Source organism: Trachypithecus francoisi, unplaced genomic scaffold (assembly GCF_009764315.1).
Source record: "Trachypithecus francoisi isolate TF-2019V2 unplaced genomic scaffold, Tfra_2.0 Lachesis_group18, whole genome shotgun sequence".
Lineage (NCBI taxonomy): Eukaryota > Metazoa > Chordata > Mammalia > Primates > Cercopithecidae > Trachypithecus > Trachypithecus francoisi.
The window spans coordinates 67,868,485-67,887,851 of record NW_022681463.1 but is presented as its reverse complement, the minus strand read 5'-3'; the positions used below and the strand labels follow the sequence as shown (position 1 = coordinate 67,887,851).

At 37.9% G+C, this 19,367-nt stretch overlaps 1 protein-coding gene across 6 annotated transcripts in view; it reads right to left on the bottom strand.

Annotated features, from left to right (window-relative positions):
• The window catches only part of CAB39L (calcium binding protein 39 like), a 137,438-nt gene that overhangs the window by 39,129 nt on the left and 78,942 nt on the right, over nucleotides 1–19,367 (bottom strand). For all 6 annotated transcript variants that reach the window (XM_033176870.1, XM_033176875.1, XM_033176872.1 and 3 more), the window contains 2 exons: nucleotides 12,145–12,263; nucleotides 2,501–2,669 (listed from right to left, as the gene is read on the bottom strand). In XM_033176870.1, the coding sequence (XP_033032761.1) occupies nucleotides 2,501–2,669; nucleotides 12,145–12,263 (288 nt within the window). The remainder of the gene's footprint in view (nucleotides 1–2,500; nucleotides 2,670–12,144; nucleotides 12,264–19,367) is intronic.

The window sequence follows — 19,367 nt, the reverse complement described above, 5'->3', positions numbered from 1 at the left end:
CAATTCAGTGCTGGTCCGAAAACGCACACCCTCCTGCTTATGACAACAAAAGTGCCACAGTGGCCTGGTGCAGTGGCTCACACCTATAATCCTGGCACTTTGCAGGGGCCAAGGTGGGCACATGGCTTGAGATCAGGAGTTCAAGACCAGCCTGGCCAACAGGGCAAAACCCCATCTCTACTAAAAATGCAAAAATTAGCTGGGCATGGTGGTATGCACCCGTGGTCCCAATTACCTGGGAGGCTGAGGTAGGAGGATCACCGAAGCCTGGGAGGTCGAGGCTGCAATGAGCTGAGATTGCACCACTGCACTCCAGCCTAGGTGAGGGAGTGAGACCTTGTCTCAAAAAGTGCTGCAGTTAACTGGGCTCACCCTGCTCCTAGCCAGCTGTTAACAACTAGCTGCTGCTGCTTAAGCCTGCCCTGGAATCCACCCCCAGCCCACCCCAAGTGGCTTCCAAATATTCCCATCATTATCAAACAGTATTCTCCCTCCAGAGTTCTTGTCAATTAGATTTTCCTTTGCTCCCTGTATTTCCAGAGATGGCCTGGTTGCCTTTACAGATCGTGTCCCAGGCAGCTGCCAGGACTTGCCTCCCCCTTAACCACCCACCACTCTTTGGTCTTCTCCAACACAACAAATCTGATGGCCCAGCTGCAGGCTCCGCCTCCACAGAGACCATGCCCCGTCCCTCACCCTCTGCCAGGCATTCTTCTCCCTAAGTCCCAGCTTCCTTCTGCCCCACTGACATCTCCCGCCCTTTACCACTCTCTGACACTCTCTCACACTTTCTGTGACCATGTGAGCTAATATACCTTTCAACAGATTTATGGCACCTTCTTAGAACAGGCTGGGTAACTTCCTAGTCTGCAGACAATAGATAGTTTACAGCACAGCAAACCACTGCTTTCCCCTTTTTCCACCTCTGGAGAGTATTTAAAAGAACTATTTATCATCTAAGTCACAGGCAACTTTCAATCACTGTTCATAAAGTAATAAGATTGGAGTATGTATTAATATTAGTATATGGACTATATCAATATTATTGAAATACATATTTAAGATAATATATAAAAAATAAAAATTAATACATGGATTACAATTAAGAAAACTTGTAAAAAAAAGTTACATATGTATATCCTGAAAAAAGTATAAATTAATTTGGAGTTATGTAGATAGAACAATTAAATTGCTAAAATGCTTTTAAAGAAATGAATCTGAATACATATATATACATTTAAATGAGTCTTATCTACTTTTTCTACCTGAAAACCTGTTTTTTTCAATGATGCTGTTACATTGTCAGTTTATAACATTTTCTGAACTCCTCTTCTAAAATGGCTTCAGAGCTGATTTGGTAGACACTGAAGAAAATCATATCTATTTTATTTCTATTTATATCTTAAAATTATTTTTATTATAATTATTATCCCCCCAAAATAATTCTAGCTAACTTGATCACTCACTTTATACACGAACAGGAATGTCAAATAGGCTTTTGTTTCCAAAACTTTTATCTGTCCTTGAAAGATAAAAGTTTGCCATTACTGAAAAATGAGCATGTAATACACATTGATACCAACTTCAATATATGTTAAATAATAGCAGGATGATAAGCCTAAGTAACTGATTTTCTAAAATAGAAACCATGAATGTAACATCACTCATTAAATGAATAAGTTTTGGTATGTTTGTCTGCAAATTAGCTGCACTCTTTTCTGATATATCCTCTGAATATTTTTTTTGATGATAAAATACAGAAACCAAAAGTAAAATGGTTGTCAGGGGCTGGAGGGAGGAGGAAATGGGGAGTTATTATTTAATAAGTATAGAGGTAGAGTTTGAATTTTTCAAAATAAAAAGGTTCTGGTAGTTGGTTACCTAACAATGTGAATATACTGCATCCTACGATTTCCTACATAGTGACAAAGTAGATAATACATGATCAAACTATAGATGATTATGAAAAAATGACAGTATAATTTATTACTGTTTTGTTTCACCATGTGGACATTTAAAAATTACATTCATAAAATAACATGATGTCTTTTACATTCAAAGATGTAATTCTCCATCTCCCTTCACTACCTAGTTCCTTTCCCCAGAATTAATCACTGTTGCTGTTTCCTATGCATCCTTGCAGAGGTATTCAGTGCATATATACGTTAAGTGGAAGCTTAAGCCCCGTAATCTGTTTTTAACATAAATGACAGCATGCCACACACACAGCGCTACATATTCCTCTTGCCACGTAACTGTATATACTGGAATTCAGTCCATTTGAGCTTGTGACAAATAGTTTGAGCTGTTTTCCTGCAATAGGACAGACTGGCCTCATGAACTGCATTCTATTTACAGATGCCTCTTATGATCCACGTCATACAAGGTTGGCTACGCTGAGGGCTAGGAAATAAAATTTCTTGCTTTTTAAAATTAAATGGCCTCTTCAGAGGCCAAGTGACTATAAATTGACCTGGCTGATTTGGAAAAAAAAAATTACCTTAAAAGTAGCAAAGGCATCTGAAGCAATATCAAATGTTGACAACTCCACATACTTAAAGAAATCTCTGAATTGATTAGAAAAGAGGAGGATTTTGGCAAGCGGTTCATGTCGAATACATTCTCTCAGCATAATCCCACAACGTAAGGCAATCTGTGGGGCTTCATATCTAAAGCGTAAACAAAAGAGAAATAGAGAATTTTGTTATCCTATTAAAATAATATTAATGGCATCAAAAGAACCATTTCAATACTGCTGTTAATGGAAATACACATACCACTTGTCACGGTTCATTCAATACCCTCTGAAGATCTACTATGTGCCTGGAACTATTCCAGACATATTCCGGAATTTGAGTGTATTCTGAAACACTCAGACACACTCAAATATGAACGTGGTGACAGCTGGGGGTAGGGGGGATGAGGCAGAATGTAAACAATGAAAAGATAATTTCATATATTGAGAAGTGCTGTGAAAACTGATGACAATGAAATACGCCACATTATAAAGGTGACTACTTAATTGTGTGTGTGTGTGTGTGTGTGTGTGTGTGAGTGACTACTTAAGTTATTTCACTTTAGACGAAAGTAAAGGGCAAAATGTTCCAAGCAAAGGGAAGTAACTGTGCAAAGGCTCCATGGCAAGAACAGGCCTGGCGAAACAGAGAAGGAGAAATAAGGCCTGCATGATTTGATTGTAGGGGAAGAACCGTGAGTGGTGTGAAATGAGGCAGGAGTGGAGAGAAGGGGCAGGGGCCAGATCAGATACAGCTTTGTCAGCTAAGGTAAGCAGTGTGGTTTTAAGTATAACAGGAAGCCTTTGAAGAGTTTAAAGAAAGAAATTGACAAGGCTAACTTATGATTTGAAAAGATCACTCTGGCTTCTTGTTGAGAATGTCTGTAAAACAGCGGGAAACATATAAGAACGGGAGCAGAACCCAGGAGGGGGACAGGGGCTTGGCCTGGGGTGGCAGGAGCAGAACAGAGGACTAGGCAGGTGATGGATACTGTGTGGAGGGATAGTCAACAGGACTTGCTGATGATGTAGCTGGACTTGGGTGAGGGAATACATTTGGAAACTGAGAATTCAAGAATGATTCCTATGTTTTTGGCTTTAATCACTGGGTAGGTGGTGGTGCTATTTATTAAGATGAATAAACTAGTAGAGGAACAAGTTAGTAAAGAAATTAAGAGTTTGTGGTTGACCACATTAGTTTTGAGATGGCTGATATCTAAGTAGAAATGTCTCCTTGGCAGTAGGATACACCTATCTGGAAAAAAATAGGGGAGACCTATATAAAGATATGATTTGCATGCAATAGGTGTGGATTGATTAACTCACTTAAATCCTAAGTGGAATCATGGCTCACAGCAAAAAGTATGCTAGACAAACAAAACATCTACTGTGGGAAACAATTCAGGACTGGCATACTAGACTGGTTCCATTTCTAATACAACAATAGTCTCTCAAAGTCAAATTCAATCTCTAAGTAAATTTAAGATATATTCTAGTGTGTGATAAGATTTTAAGAAAATGAATAAAGCTTAGCCCAAGTACAACAAGCCCTGTATTGAAATAATACAGTTGACAATTGTGTGGTAAATATAGGAAGAATAGAACAAAGAAAGATATAGTTGTGATACACTGGGAAGTGAGCAGAGTATAGGGCCCCCCCCCCAAAAAAAAATCTGGTGGGGCGTGACTGCTCACTCCTATACTCCCAGCACTTTGGGAGGCTGAGGTGGATGGACTGCTTAAGCTCAGAAGTTCGAGACCAGCCTGGCCAACATGGTTGACTTTACAAAAAATTAAAAAATAAAAAATTTAGCTGAGACCCTGACTTTACAAAAACTAAAAAAATTAGCTGGGCATGGTGGCACACACCTGTAGTCCCAGCTACTTAGGAAGCTGATGAGGGAGGATTGCTTGACCCTGGAAAGTTAAGTGACACTCTGTCTCCAAAAAATAAAAATAAAAATAAAATAAAATTTGACCATATTTTTAAAGAGATATCATTGACCATTTCAACTGAATACTAGTTTTTATGGTACTTTTATGGTACTATAAAACTTTAAGATATTTTATTACTCATCAACTACTAGCAACAACATTTTGTTGAATAATAAGTAATGAACTATTCTTTATAAGATTATAGAATTTTCATGAAAGACAGATTCAAGAATAAAGATTCAATTGAGGAAACAGATGACTTTCCAATATCAAATTTACACATATTAGTAGAAGAAACAGCAAACAAAGATACCAGGGTGGTATTTATTCATTTTTGTCCTGTTTATGCTGAATGATATTCACAAATATTATTTGAGTATTTCCTGAATAACTCGCAGTAACATTAAATGCTAATATATTCAGATAGTCATGGTTCTTTGTAGAATATAAGGAATGCCAATTTATAGTGCTAGTAATTTCTCTTAATAGAAAAACTTGAAACTCAGGCTACTGGCTCACAAGGAACAGTTATCAGGTGGGGTTTTATTAAAGATGTTGTAAAGAGGGGTATATGTTCTGAAATGTAAAGGAGAAAAGCGCTGTCATTTATTGATAGAGTACTCAAGAGAGTATAAAATAAAGGCTGTTGGCCTAGAGAGAAAAGAATCTAAAGGAAGGACAATTAAAATCCAGATTTATTGATTAGTAAGATATGTATGGACTTTTGTAATTTGGCCCTAACCTTAACTTTTCAGTTTCATTTCCCATCACATTCGTTACTTCCCTGGAGCCCCTCGTTCCCTCAATTGAAATGGGCTTCTCCTTACATTCCCACGACTGAGATGCTTCTCGTCTTTCAAGGCTTGGTTCAAATGCCACCTCCTCCTTGAAGCCTTTCCTAATCACTACGATTCAGGATTATTCTCTCTGCCCTTCACACTCATACAGCAGCTTGTCTGTAATTTCTCTTGAATACTTTTTTCATTCTGTATTATGTTATACTGCAGTAAATTGCTATAGGTCTATTTTCTTCACTTCATGACAATCAATTTAATTGTTGGGGCTATGCTTTACTTATCCTGTTACCTTCTCCTCTCCTCCCCATCCCCATCTCCATTTGGTGTCTATGTCATTGATTGCTACTTTCTCCTGCCCCTACCCCAGTCTCCAAAGAGTGCCTAGTATAATGTTTTTCACAAAGCATGCATATAATGAATTTAATGAACCTCAAACTGAAGAAATGTCTTAATACTACTCTAATGAGAGTCAAACTCTGACTTATACAAAATATGCATCATCTCTGGCCAACATTTTCTCATTTCTTAATTCAATTTCCAAACTAAGACCATCTACAAAAAGTTTCCATTCCAACTTTTGGGTATAATTAGTTCTCTTTTTCCTTTCATTTCGTGAAGCTTATTGAAACCATCTGTGAGGCACTGAGAGTTTATTCTTGAGAACCAAAACAATGTTTTCAAAAATCAAGACTCCTCTGGGTCAGCACACTTGTCATTTCATCCCAGCAGTTTGACATCTGTCATTCTGAGATTACAACTTTTTAAAGTTAGAAATACATAAGGATATACAGAGATATATAGGGAATCCCAATTCTCCTCAGTACTCTTTAAGGGATTTATAATTCACATAGATCATTTCTACCTGACTACCCTCTAGTATATTGATTTTTGATAGGTTATTGCTTGCTATATAAAGAAGTGCTCTGAAAGATAAGCATATGTTAAGTTTCAAATTCCACTAACATTAATATCCTTAGGTCTGGTAAAGAATCAATATTTATCTCACCTAGTCTACTCCACTCATAGATAAGCTTCCTGATGGCAAGGATCCTGCCTAATTATTGCATTTCCCACAATGGCTAACCATGGCAGGTCCCCAGTAAAGGTTAATCTGATGAATGCTGAATCACTATTTCATAGAATTGAATCATATCTTCCCTGTTGATCTGTAATTTGGATCATACAGTCTGGACTATAATGAACTGTGTCAGTGTGGAGAAGGCATACAACTATCTAGGCATGCCCATCAAATAATGACAGCATAATGAAAGGTCTCTCTCAAATTCAATGAAAGCCAAAATGTAAGAGCAATGGTCTCAGTTAGCAGTGAGCTACAGTAATCATTACACAGAAAATGGTTAGAAGAATGATCTTGTGCAAGAATATTTCAATTTAAGAACAAAGATTACATTATGTAAGGGGGAAAATGACTTTTGTGATTATTGCTGGAAGTAAACAAGGCCAGGAAATACCTGGAAAACTTTTGTAAAATGCCATACAACAAACACTTGGCCTCTTCAATATAGTCAAGAAGGTGTTTCTAATCTAGAAATATTTGCTGACTAAAAATAATGAGTTAGGCCAGGCATAGTGGTTCATGCCTATAATTCCAGCACTTTGGGAGGCTGAGGCAGGAGGACTGCTTGAGCCCAGGAGTTTGAGACCAGCCTGGGCAACATAGTGGGACCCTGTTTCTACGAAAAAAAAAAAAAAATAATTAGCTAAGTGTGGTGGCATGCACTTGTAGTCCCAGCTATTTGGGAGGCTGAGTCAGGAGGATCACTTGAGCCTAGGTGAGACTATAGTGAGCTGTGATCACAGCACTACATTCTAGTACAGGCAACACAGCAAGACCCTGTCTCAATAAATAAATAAAATAATGTGTTAATTCTGTCTACCAAAAAGGCCTAGAAGCAATAACAATCCAGTGTCAATGAGCACTCCTAGCATCCAGATTGTAGTCTCTAAGAACCATTCCTCTCTAAAAATAACCAACATCCTTGGTAGGAATTTCAGGTCTTTGTCAGCAAATGTACAAGTTGGGTGGCATATCTTGTTATACCAGAAAGCAAGGAAGCTCTCACAAACTATTTTAGTGATGTTAAGAGATATCACCTAGAAGGGGCCACAGATGGTCAACTGAGCATTATATAAATGTGTAGAACTAAATAAGACATATAGAAAACATTCAATCCATTAGTTAATCAGACACTGGAAGAGTGTGTGTGTCTGTGTACATATGTAAATATATATATATTTATAAACACACACACATATATAAAGGCAGATGGAGGAAGGGAAATAACTCATTAGATACCAATGAAAGTTCCTAGGATATCTTATTTTTCTCTAAAATGATAATTAAAAGAAAAGAATTGAGCATTTATTCTGCCTCTCTGGTATGAACTGTACTTCAGAGTATTCTAACACCTGAAGCTGTGGTGGGTGAATGACAGTATTCTCTATAAAACTAGTTTAGCCAATAAAATATACAAAAGAAATGACGGCATTCAAAATTACCTTTTTGTCACCTCTAGTGAAATGACAGAATCAGGCAATGTTTATCAATGGATGGTAAAACAAGTTTAAGGTCAATGGGAAACTTTATAGTGGATTAGACTGTCACCATCTGAACCCATTGCTCAGTCTTTTTTTTTTTTTTTTTTTTTTTTTTGAGACGACGGAGTCTCGCTCTGTCGCCCGGGCTGGAGTGCAGTGGCCAGATCTCAGCTCACTGCAAGCTCCGCCTCCTGGGTTTACGCCATTCTCCTGCCTCAGCCTCCCGAGTAGCTGGGACTACAGGCGCCTGCCACCTCGCCCGGCTAGTTTTTTTTGTATTTTTTAGTAGAGACGGGGTTTCACTGTGTTAGCCAGGATGGTCTTGATCTCCTGACCTCGTGATCCGCCCGTCTCGGCCTCCCAAAGTGCTGGGATTACAGGCTTGAGCCACCGCGCCCGGCCTCAGTCTTAGTATTACTAAAAGTACATCTCCTGATGTGATGAAATATGAACTACATAGTACCATCTATAAAATAATTGCCAAAACGAAACTGCTTAAAAATTTTTATAATAAACTTAAAAAAACGGATAATTGGGAGAAATTTATGATTTTAACATCAGCCTTCTGGAACATACCGGCCACAGTTCTTTACAGATCACTGAGAGCTGTTCAGTGACCTCATTCTCAAGTTCTCTCAGTACCCTGGAATGTCATTTGCCTGAGCCAGAAGACAAATTCATTTAGAGTGAGTAAATCCTTATTTATAATCTTTTCATAAAACTTGGGCTCCAAATCCTTTCTACCATGTTTAATACCACATATCCAGATAATTCTCTTTGATAGACAACTATCAATTGCTTTTTGTCTTATATTCTTTGTGGTTAAACTTAGGTTCTATATAGAATGTTACTATCATATTCTCATTTAATATTATTGTTTGATGTATAAATGTACCAATCAAGTTATGGCCTAGGTTTTAAAGTGACTTCACAAGAGATAATTCAGTAAAAATCCTGACTTTTAAGAAGGGCTAAATCTCTAGCATTCAGTGCTAAATTAGAAAATGGTAACAGGGGCTGGGTGTGGTGGCTCACGCCTGTAATCCCAGCACTTTGGGAGGCCAAGGCAGGCGGATCACAAGGTCAGGAGATTGAGACCATCTGGCTAACAAAGTGAAACCTTGTCTCTACTAAAAATACAAAAAATTAGCCAGGCGTGGTGGCACACACCTGTAGTCCCAGCTACTCAGGAGGCTGAGGCAGAAGAATCCCTTGAACCTGGGAGGCGGAGCTTGCAGTGAGCCAAGATGGCAACACTGCACTCCAGCCTGGGTGACAGAGCGAGACTCCATCTCAAAAAAAAAAAAAAAGAAAGAAAATGGTAACAGGTAAAACTGATTATGGTACAACTGTTCCACTACCCTGTCCTCAAGAGCATCAACAATTCCCTCTCCCTTCACATTTGAATGGTCCTCGAGTCTTCTTAAAGGTATATTAATGGAAAGGAACATGGGATTTAGTGTCAGATCTGCATGGAAAACTAGGCTATGTCACGTATTAGCTGTACAATCTTGAGCAATATCCTTACTCTTTCTGAGTTTCAGTTTCCTCATCTGTAAAATGGTAAAAACAAAAAACAAAAAAAAACCAGTAGGTAGTCCTCATAGTATCTGGAAAGTAAACAATATAACATAAGTAAAACATTACAATAGCTGGCACATAGCAAACAATGAGTAAATGGTTTATACAAAACAGGATGTGAAGGAATGAGTTAAAAGTTTGGGTTGAAAAACAGAGGAATAATCATTGTAATAGAGAATTAAAACCAGAGGTGTAGTCCCCAAATTGTCAATAATGATTTCTTATGGAAAGATTATCGGATGCACTTTCTTTTTCTATTATACATTTCTAAAATGTTTTAGTTTTTAAATAATAACCATGTATTACTTTTGAATTGGAAAGAAATGGAAATGTTTTCAAATACCCATTCTCTTCATTCTTAGTATCTCCATTAAAGTTTTGTTGATAATCTCTTCCCTAGACTCTTCCAAGCTGGAATCTCAGCCTCCCACCCCATGCCATTTTCTACATTGCCACCAGAACTCCTCATGTCTAGTCCCTGGATGACTCCATGTTGCCTACAGAATGACATTCAAACTCCCTAGTAGGACTTGGAAAGCTCTTCATAATCTGGTCTCAGTCTTTCCAACCTCATACTGCACCCTTCCCTCTGACTCACACAGAGCTCTAGTCACACCAGAATTCTTGTCATTCTCTAAACACATAAAATCTCTTTTTTTTTTTTTTTTTTTTTTTTTTGAGATGGAGTCTCACTCTGTCGCCCGGGCTGGAGTGCAGTGGCCGGATCTCAGCTCACTGCAAGCTCCGCCTCCCAGGTTTATGCCATTTTCCTGCCTCAGCCTCCAGAGTAGCTGGGACTACAGGCGCCCGCCACCTCGCCTGGCTAGCTTTTTGTATTTTTTAGTAGAGACGGGGTTTCACCGTGTTAGCCAGGATGGTCTCGAACTCCTGACCTCGTGATCCGCCCGTCTCGGCCTCCCAAAGTGCTGGGATTACAGGCTTGAGCCACCGTGCCCGGCCAAAATCTCTTATATACTTTCACCTTTCTATGGGTTGAAATGGCAGTGAACAAAGTGATCTTAGATAGCACATGCTGAAGAGGACAGAACCCCCTGATGAACTAGAACATCTGCTCTGCACTATTACATGAGAAATATACTTAACTTGTTGTGAGGCCGCTTCACTTTGGGGTCTATGTGTTATAGAGGCTTTGCATCCCCTAACTAATACATGATACAAGGATCTTTCCCTTTCCAGAACTGAAGAAACAATTCTCCAGTAAAACAATTATTTTGTATGCAAAACCAAAGTAATCATAGTATACTACTTTGCTCACTCATAAATAATAACTACACAGTCATAATAATCTAAATGTGATTATTAAAATTTAAAATTATGATAACATTTATTAGGAAGATAAGGGAAAGGAAATAGAATAATGGTGGCAGTAAAAAGACTATCATCTAGTTTATCTTGTCAAAGATACTGCTTAAAATTGATAAATGAAAAATTAGTATAAGCCCATTATTTGTAACACAGAGGTAAATCTATGACGAAAACAATGATGAACAAATAAACAAATGAACAAATAAAAAAGATAAAAGTGGTTGTCTTTGGGTAATAGGACTGAAAAATGGAGAAGAAAGAGGCAAAGAGGCCGGGCGCAGTGACTCACGCCTGTAACTCCAGCACTTTGGGAGGCTGAGGTAGGCAGATCACTTGAGGTCAGGAGGTCAAGACCAGTCTGACCAAATAGTGAAACCCTGTCTCTACTAAAAATACAAAAATTAGTCGTGTGTGGTGGTGGGCACCTGTAATCCCAGCTACCCAGGAGGCTGAGGCAGGAGAATTGCTTGAACCCCGGAGGCAGAGGTTGCAGTGAGCCAAGATTGCACCACTGCACTCCAGCCTGGGCAACAGAGCAAGACATAATCTTAAAAATAAATTATATATATATATATATATATATGAAAGAAAGAAAAAAGAAAGAGGCAAAGAACTATTCATTGATATATCTGATTTTTAAACAATGTATTATTTTGATACAATTAAATATTTAAAATGTACAAGAGAGAAAATGAACACAGGTGAGATGGACTAGGTATGAAACAGCAGGATTGAAAACAGGAATACAATAAAATAAAGAGATATGCTGGTTTAAGATAGTGGAGTAGAAAGACAAGGGGAGGAAGAAGATGATCTGCTGTCCTCAAGCTTTGCTATACCCAGATCTCCAGTCATTATGATTCAGAGTAGCCCCCAAATGCCCAAGAAACATTTATAAATAAGTGTACATAAAAATAATAATCAGGGATTCTATTACCTAGCTCAACTTCAGTTTTATAGCTTCCCTGTAGACCCACATACATTCACCTTGGCAGATGCTAGCTACTGGAAAAACTCTCATATCTGTATTTCAGTTCCCAGAAGCAGAATATATATGTGTGTGCTTGTGTGTATATTGAGGACATTCAGTCTCATGCAGTCAGGAAAAGGGTAAGTGGGCAGCTACGAATAGGGCAGATAGGGAAGCATAAGCAATACTGTAATAGGAAGAGACAGAAATAGCAGAACTGTGGGGGAAAGGAAGGCAGTAAATGGAAACATAACATTTAGAAACATTAAGGTGCAAAGAAAGGATTTTGCTGCAGCCTAGGTAATCACAGAGACAGATCTAGAGGGCTGAACTCACGCAAGACAAATATCTTTACTGCAGTTCCAAAAGGGAACTGATCATATCTCAAATGAGGTTAATGCTATGTACTTTTAACAACTATTAAAAACTTGGCCCTACTTGAAAGGAAGCCATGTACCTACCCTTTGAGGAGCATAAACAGGATATGAGGATGAGCACTAATATACTCCACAGTAGGACTCCGAGTGCCTATCTGTCTTCTCAGGATATTGTTAAATATCTGGGTCACATCTTTTTTTCCCTGTTAAAGAAACAAACAGCAATTAAACTGTACACTCCAAATGGATGAATTGTATAGTATGTGGAATATATACATACACACATACACACACAGACAGAAATGGTACCATCCTTTCTAATATGCAAAAAACGTTAACTTACTCTTCCCATAGACCCCTAACAAGCTGTGCATGCAAACACAGTCTACAAAATGGATGCAGCTCCTTGCCGCAGGATTTGTGCTGGGGGAAATTTGACCAACTGGAAGTCCATTTCCCACAGAGCGCAGAAGGACATAAAGTGAATACAACAGAACTGAATTCTTTGTTTTTTCACTGTCTACCTTTATGCAAGAAAAAAATTATGATTATCATTTTTAAGCCTTCATGAATAAGGAAGGAAAATAGATGAAGAAAATAAGATTTTAATAAAATGTAGGTTAAAATCAAATTCCTTTTTCTTACATCTACTTCCTAGTATTTTTTGCCTTCAAGTTATCACTTTATTCACCCTTCTTCACCCTAGTGCCTTGATTTAAAAAAAAAAAAAAAGTGGGTTTTCCATTAGGTGGAAGTATTTAATCTAGGTGATCATAACAAATCATATCTAGCCTACAGGAATAGAAGAGATCACTGAATCAGTGAGACAGAGGAACCAGATACGGAATCATGGATAGGGCTTCTTAGAGTCCTCATGGACAAGACCTGCACTCTCATATACCTTACAACCTGTCTAGCCTGGTTTTCCAAAAGAAATCTTGGACTGGACCTGAGTTTACTATATGAAAAATATATACAAGAATGACTGCTATTGTTTGGCTCTGTGTCCTCACCCAAATCTCATCACGAATTGTAATCCCTATAATCCCTACGTGTGGAGGGCAGGACCTGGTGGGAGGTGATTGGATCATGGGAGTGGTTTCCCCCATGCTGTTCTCATGATAGTGAATCAGTTCTCACTTGATCTGATGGTTTTATAAGGGGCTCTTTCCCCATTGTTCATTCACTCTTCTTTCTCCTGCTGCCATGTGAAGGTCTGTGCCTGCTTCCCCTTCTGCCATGATTGTAAGTTTCCTGAGGCCTCCCCAGCAGTGTGGAATTGTGAGTCAATTAAACCTCTTTCCTTTATAAATTACCCAGTCTCAGGTATTTCCTTACAGCAATGTGAGAACATAGTAATACAATGACATTGCATTCTCAATCAGTATGGCCCTAGTTCTGGCCATCACCTCTCAAATGAACTATTAAAGAGCTTGCTTAAGTTACTGTCTCCACTTCAAAGCATCCTCACCCTATCAGAGTGAGCTAGCTAGAAATGCAAATCTGACCATGCCATCTCTCTCCTTAAACTCTTCAACATCTCCCTTTTGCTTAGAACAAAGTCCAATACAAAAAGGCCAGGCGCAGTGGCTCACACCTGTAATCCCAGCACTTTGGGAGGCTGAGGGGGGCAGATCAGGAGGTCAGGAGTTCAAGACTAGCCTGACCAATATGGTGAAACCCCATCTGTAGTAAAAATACAAAAATTAACCAACTGTAGTGGTGCGCACCTGTAGTCCCAGCAACTTGGGAGGCTGAGGCAGAAGAATTGCTTGAACCTGGGAGGCAGAGGTTGCAGTGAGCCAAGATCGTGCCACTGCACTCCAGCCTAGGCAACAGAGCAAGACTTCATATCAAAAAAAAATGAAAGAAAAAAAGAAGTCCAATACCTTCAATGACTTGACAGTGGCCAACTTTTCCAGTCTCATCAGCTAACTATCATTTCCAATTCCTACATCAAGTTCTATTAGCACCAAATTGCTGCACCACATATACACAACATTTTATGGTTCTATATCTTTGCCGATGCTCTTTCATTTTTCATGAACTCTGTCGTTCTTTAAGATTCAGTTCAGGAGTATTCTCCCCTGGGATGAGTGCCACTCTCTGTACTACAACCATGTCCTTTGCCACATTGATCAGTATCTCCTCTTCCCTACTACCTCTACCTCTACCTTCACAGCAGCAAATACTGAGTGCTTACTCAGTGCCAGGCACTTATGCTAAGAGCTTTACAGGTATTATCCAATTTCCACAACAACCTTATTTTTTTAAATTTCATATTCTTTTTGTTAATTTTTTTCTGGCATGCATACAACAACCTTATAATATACATATAATAAAAAAGAAAGCAAGGATTTATAATATATGTTTTATAAAATGTACAAATGTAAATATGTATATATATATATATATATATATAAAATAAATAAGGAAATTAAGGATTAATGAGATTGCCTAGATCTCACTGTCCTGTCAGATACTGATAAATATCTACAGGCACTAACACCATCCAAGAAAAGATGACCTCAGCAATTGAACTAAATAAGACACCAGGGACCAATCCTGGGAGAACAGAGATATATGACCTTTCAGACAGAGAATTCAAAATCACTGTTTTGAGGAAACTCAAAGAAATTCAAGATAACACAGAGAAAGAATTCAGAATTCTATCATAAATTTAATACAGAGATTGAAATAATTAAAAATAATCAAGTAGAAATTCTAGAGTTGAAAATGCAATTGACATACTGAAGAATGCATCAGAGTCTCTTAATGACAGAATTGATTAAGCAGAAGAAAGAATTAGTGGCTTGCAGACAGGCTATCTGAAAACATGCAGTTAGAGGAGACAAAAGAAAAAAGAATAAAAAACAATGAAGAATGCCTACGATATCTAGTGAATAGTCTAAAAAAGGCAAATCTAAGATTTCCTGACCTTAAAGAGGAGGTAGAAAAAGAGATAGGGGTAAAAAAACTTACTCTAAGAGATAATATCCGAGAACTTCCCAAACCTAGAGAAAGATATGAATATTCAAATATAAGAAGGTTATAGAACACACCAAGCAGATCTAAACCAGAGAAGACTACTTCAAAGCATTTAATTCAAACTCTCAACGTAAAAAAAAAAAAAAAAAAAAAAAAATCCTAAAAGCAGCAGGTGAAAAGAAACAAATAACATACAATGGAGCTGCAATACATCAGGCAGCAGACTTTTCAGTGGAAACCTTACAGGCCAGGAGCGAGTGGCATGACATATTTAATGTGCTGAAGGAAACAAATCTTTTACCCTAGAATAGTATATCTGGTGAAAATACCCTTCAGGCACAAAGGAGAATTAAAGACTTTCCCAGACAAACAAAAGCTGAGGGATTTGATCAATACTAGACCCATCCTACAAGAAATGCTAAAGGTAGTTCTCCAATGTGAAAGAAAAGGATGTTAATAAGCAAGAAGAAATCATCTGAAGGTATAAAATCCACTGGAAATAGGAAGCACATAGAAAAACACAGAATAGTATAACACTGTAATGGTTGTGTGTAAACTACTCTTGTCTTAAGGAGAAAGACTAAATGATGAACCAACCAAAAATATTAACAACTTTTCAAGGTATAAACAGTACAATAAGACATAAAGAGAAACAACAAAAAGTTAAAAAGCAGGGGAGGAAGTTAAGATGTAGGGCTCTTATTAGTTTTCTTTCTGTGCATTTCTTTATGTAATTAGTATTAAGTTGTCATCAGCTTAAAACAATGGGTTATAAGATGGTATATGCATGCCTCATGGTAACCTCAAATAAAATACAATGGATACACAAAAAATAAAAACCAAGAAATTAAAGCACACCACCAGAGAAAATCACATTCACTAAAAGGAAGACAGAATGGAAGAAAAGAAGGAAGAAACAATAAAAAACAACCAGAAAACAAATAACAAAATGGCAGGAGTAAGCCCCTACTTGTCAGTAATAACATTGTATGTAAATGGACTAAAGTTTGCAATCAAAAGACACAGAGTGGCTACTTGGGAGGCTGAGGTGTAAGGATCACCTGAGCCCAGGAGGTCAATGGTTCAGTGAGCTGTGACTGTGCTACTGCACTCCAGCCTGGATGACAGAGAGAGACCCTGTCTCAAAAAAAAAAAAAAAAAAAAACACACACACACACACACACACACACACATAGAGTGGTTGAATGGATGAAAACAACAAGACCCAGATGATCTGTTGCCTACAAGAAATACACCTCACCTATGAAGATACACATGAACTGAAAATAAAGACATGGAAAAAGATATTCCATGCTAATGAAAACAAACAAACAAAACCGAGGAGAAGTAGCTATACTTACATCAGACAAAACAGATTTCAAGACAAAAACTGTAAGAAGAGACAAAGAAAGTCATTATATAATAACAAAGGGGTCAGTTCAGCAAGAGGATACAACAATTGTAAATATATATGCACCAAACACTGGAGCATCCAGATATGTAAAACAAATATTATTAGAACTAAAGTGAGAGATACATCCCAATATAACAGTAGCAGATCTTAGATCTGGGACATGATAACTTTTAACACTGTTATTCAACATAATATTGGAAGTCTTAGCTAGAGCAATCAAACAAGAGAATGAAATGAAGAGCAAATATTATTAGAGCTAAAGTGAGAGATAGATCCCAATATAACAGTAACAGATGTTAGATCTGGAACATGACAACTTTTACCACCATTATTCAACATAATATTGGAAGTCTTAGCCACAGCAATCAAACAAGAGAATGAAATGAAGGGCATCCAAATTGGAAGAGAAAAGTCAAATTATCCTTGTTTGCAGATGATATGACCTTATATTTGGAAAAAACTAAAGACTCCACAAAAAAACTATTAGAATTGATGAGCAAATTCAATAAAGTTGCAGGATACAAAAATCAACATACAAAAATCAGTAGCATTTCTATGTGCTAACAGTGAACAAGCTGAAAAAGAAATCAAAAAAGAAATCTCATTTATAATAGCAACAAATAAATAAATACCTAGAAATTAACTTAACCAAAGAAGTAAAAAATCTCCATAACAAAAAGTATAAAAAAACTGATGAAAGAAATTAAAGAGGACATGCAAAGAAGGAAAGATATTCATGTCCATGGATTGAAAGAAACAATATTGTTAAAATGTTCATACTACCCAACATAATCTACAGATTCAGTGCAATCCCTGTCAAAGTACCAATGACATTCTTCATCAAAATAGAAAAAACCATCCAAAATTTACATGGAGCCACAAAAAACCCAGAATAGCCAAAACCGTCCTGAGCACAAAGAACAAAACTGAAGAAATCACATGACTTGACTTTGCATTACACTACAGAGTTACACAGTAACCAAAACGGCATGGTACTGGCATAAAAACAGACACACAGACCAATGGAACAGAACAAAGCACCCAGAAACAAATTTACGCACCTACAGTGAACTCATTTTTTACAAAGATGCCGAGAACATACATTGAGGGGAAAAGACAGTCTTCAACAAATCGTGCAGAGTAAACTGAATATCCATATGCAGAAGAATGAAATTAGACCCCTATCTCTTGTCACATACAAAAATCAAATCAAAATGGATTAAAGACTTTTATCTAAGATCTATGAAACTATGAAGCTACTAAAAGAAAATACTGGGGAAACTCTCCACGACCTTGGTCTAGGCAAAAACTTCCTGAGCAAAACCCCATAAGCACAGGTAATCAAAGCAAAAATGGACAAATGGGACCACATCAAATTTAAAAGCTTCTGCACAGTGAAGGATACAATCAACAAAGTGAAAAGACAACCTCCAGAACACAGGCCTTCTATGAAAAGGTGGTCAACATCACTGATTATCAGAGAAATGCAAATCAAAACTACAATGAGATATCATCTCACCACAGTTAAAATGCCTTTTATCTAAATGTCAGGTAACAGCTATTGCTGGTGAGGATGTGGGGAAAAGGAAAACTTCATATGCTGTTGGTAGGAATATAAATTAGTACAACTGCTATGGAGAACAATTTGGAGGTTCCTCAAAAAACTACAAATAGAGGCCGGGTGTGGTGGCTCAAGCCTGTAATCCCAGCACTTTGGGAGGCCGAGGCAGGCGGATCATGAGGTCAGGAGATCAAGACCATCCTGGTTAACACAGTGAAACGCCATCTCTACTAAAAATACAAAAAAATTAGCAGGGCCTAGTGGCAGGCACCTGTAGTCTCAGCTACTCGGGAGGCTGAGGCAGGAGAATGGCGTGAACCCGGGAGGAGGAGCTTACAGTGAGCCAAGATCACGCCACTGCACTCCAACCTGGGCGACAGAGCAAGATTCTATCTCAAAGAAAAAAAAAAAAAAAACTACAAATAGAGCTACCATATGATTTAGCAATCCTACTCTTAGGTTTATGCCCAAAAGAAAGGAAATCAGTATATCAAAGAGATATTCACACTCCTGTATTTGTTAATAGTATTGTTCACAATAGCCAAGATTTGGAAACAACCTAAGTGTCCAAAAACAGATGACAAAATGAGGATAAAGAAAATGTGGTACCTATATACAATAAAGTAGTATTCAGCCATAAAAAGGAATGAGATTCTATCATTGCAACAACATGGATGGAACTGGAGGTCATTATGTTAAGTGAAATAAACCAGGCACAGAAAGACAAACATCAGATGTTCTCAGTTATTTGCAGGATCTAAAAATTAAAACAAATGAACTCATGAAAATCAAGAATAGAAGCATGGTTACCAGAGGCTAGGAAGGTAGTAGGGGAGTATGTGTATGGGGGATGGGGATGGTTAAGGGGTACAAAAAACAATAGAAGCAATGAATAAGATCTAGTAACAACACCAAGGATAAATGCTTGAGAGGATGGATACCCAAATTTCCATGGTGTGGTTATTACACATTATATGCCTGTACTAAAATATCTCATATACACTGTCTACTATGTACCCACAAAAATTAAAAAGAGAAAAAGGAAATAAATAAAAACCCATGCTCTCACGAGGTCAGGAGTTCGAGACCAGCATGGCTAAGATGGTAAAATCCCATCTCTACTAAAAATACAAAAATTAGCCAGGTGTGGTGGCATGCACCTGTAATCCCAGCTACTTGGGAGGCTGAGGCAGGGGAATCACTTGAACCCAGGAGGCAGAGGCTGCAGTGGGCTGAGATCACGCCATTGCATTCGAGCCTGGGCAACAAGAGTGAAACTCTGTCTAAAAAAAAAAACAACCCATGCTCTCCAAATGTCCTCTCTCCGAAACCCAACCCCCCAAC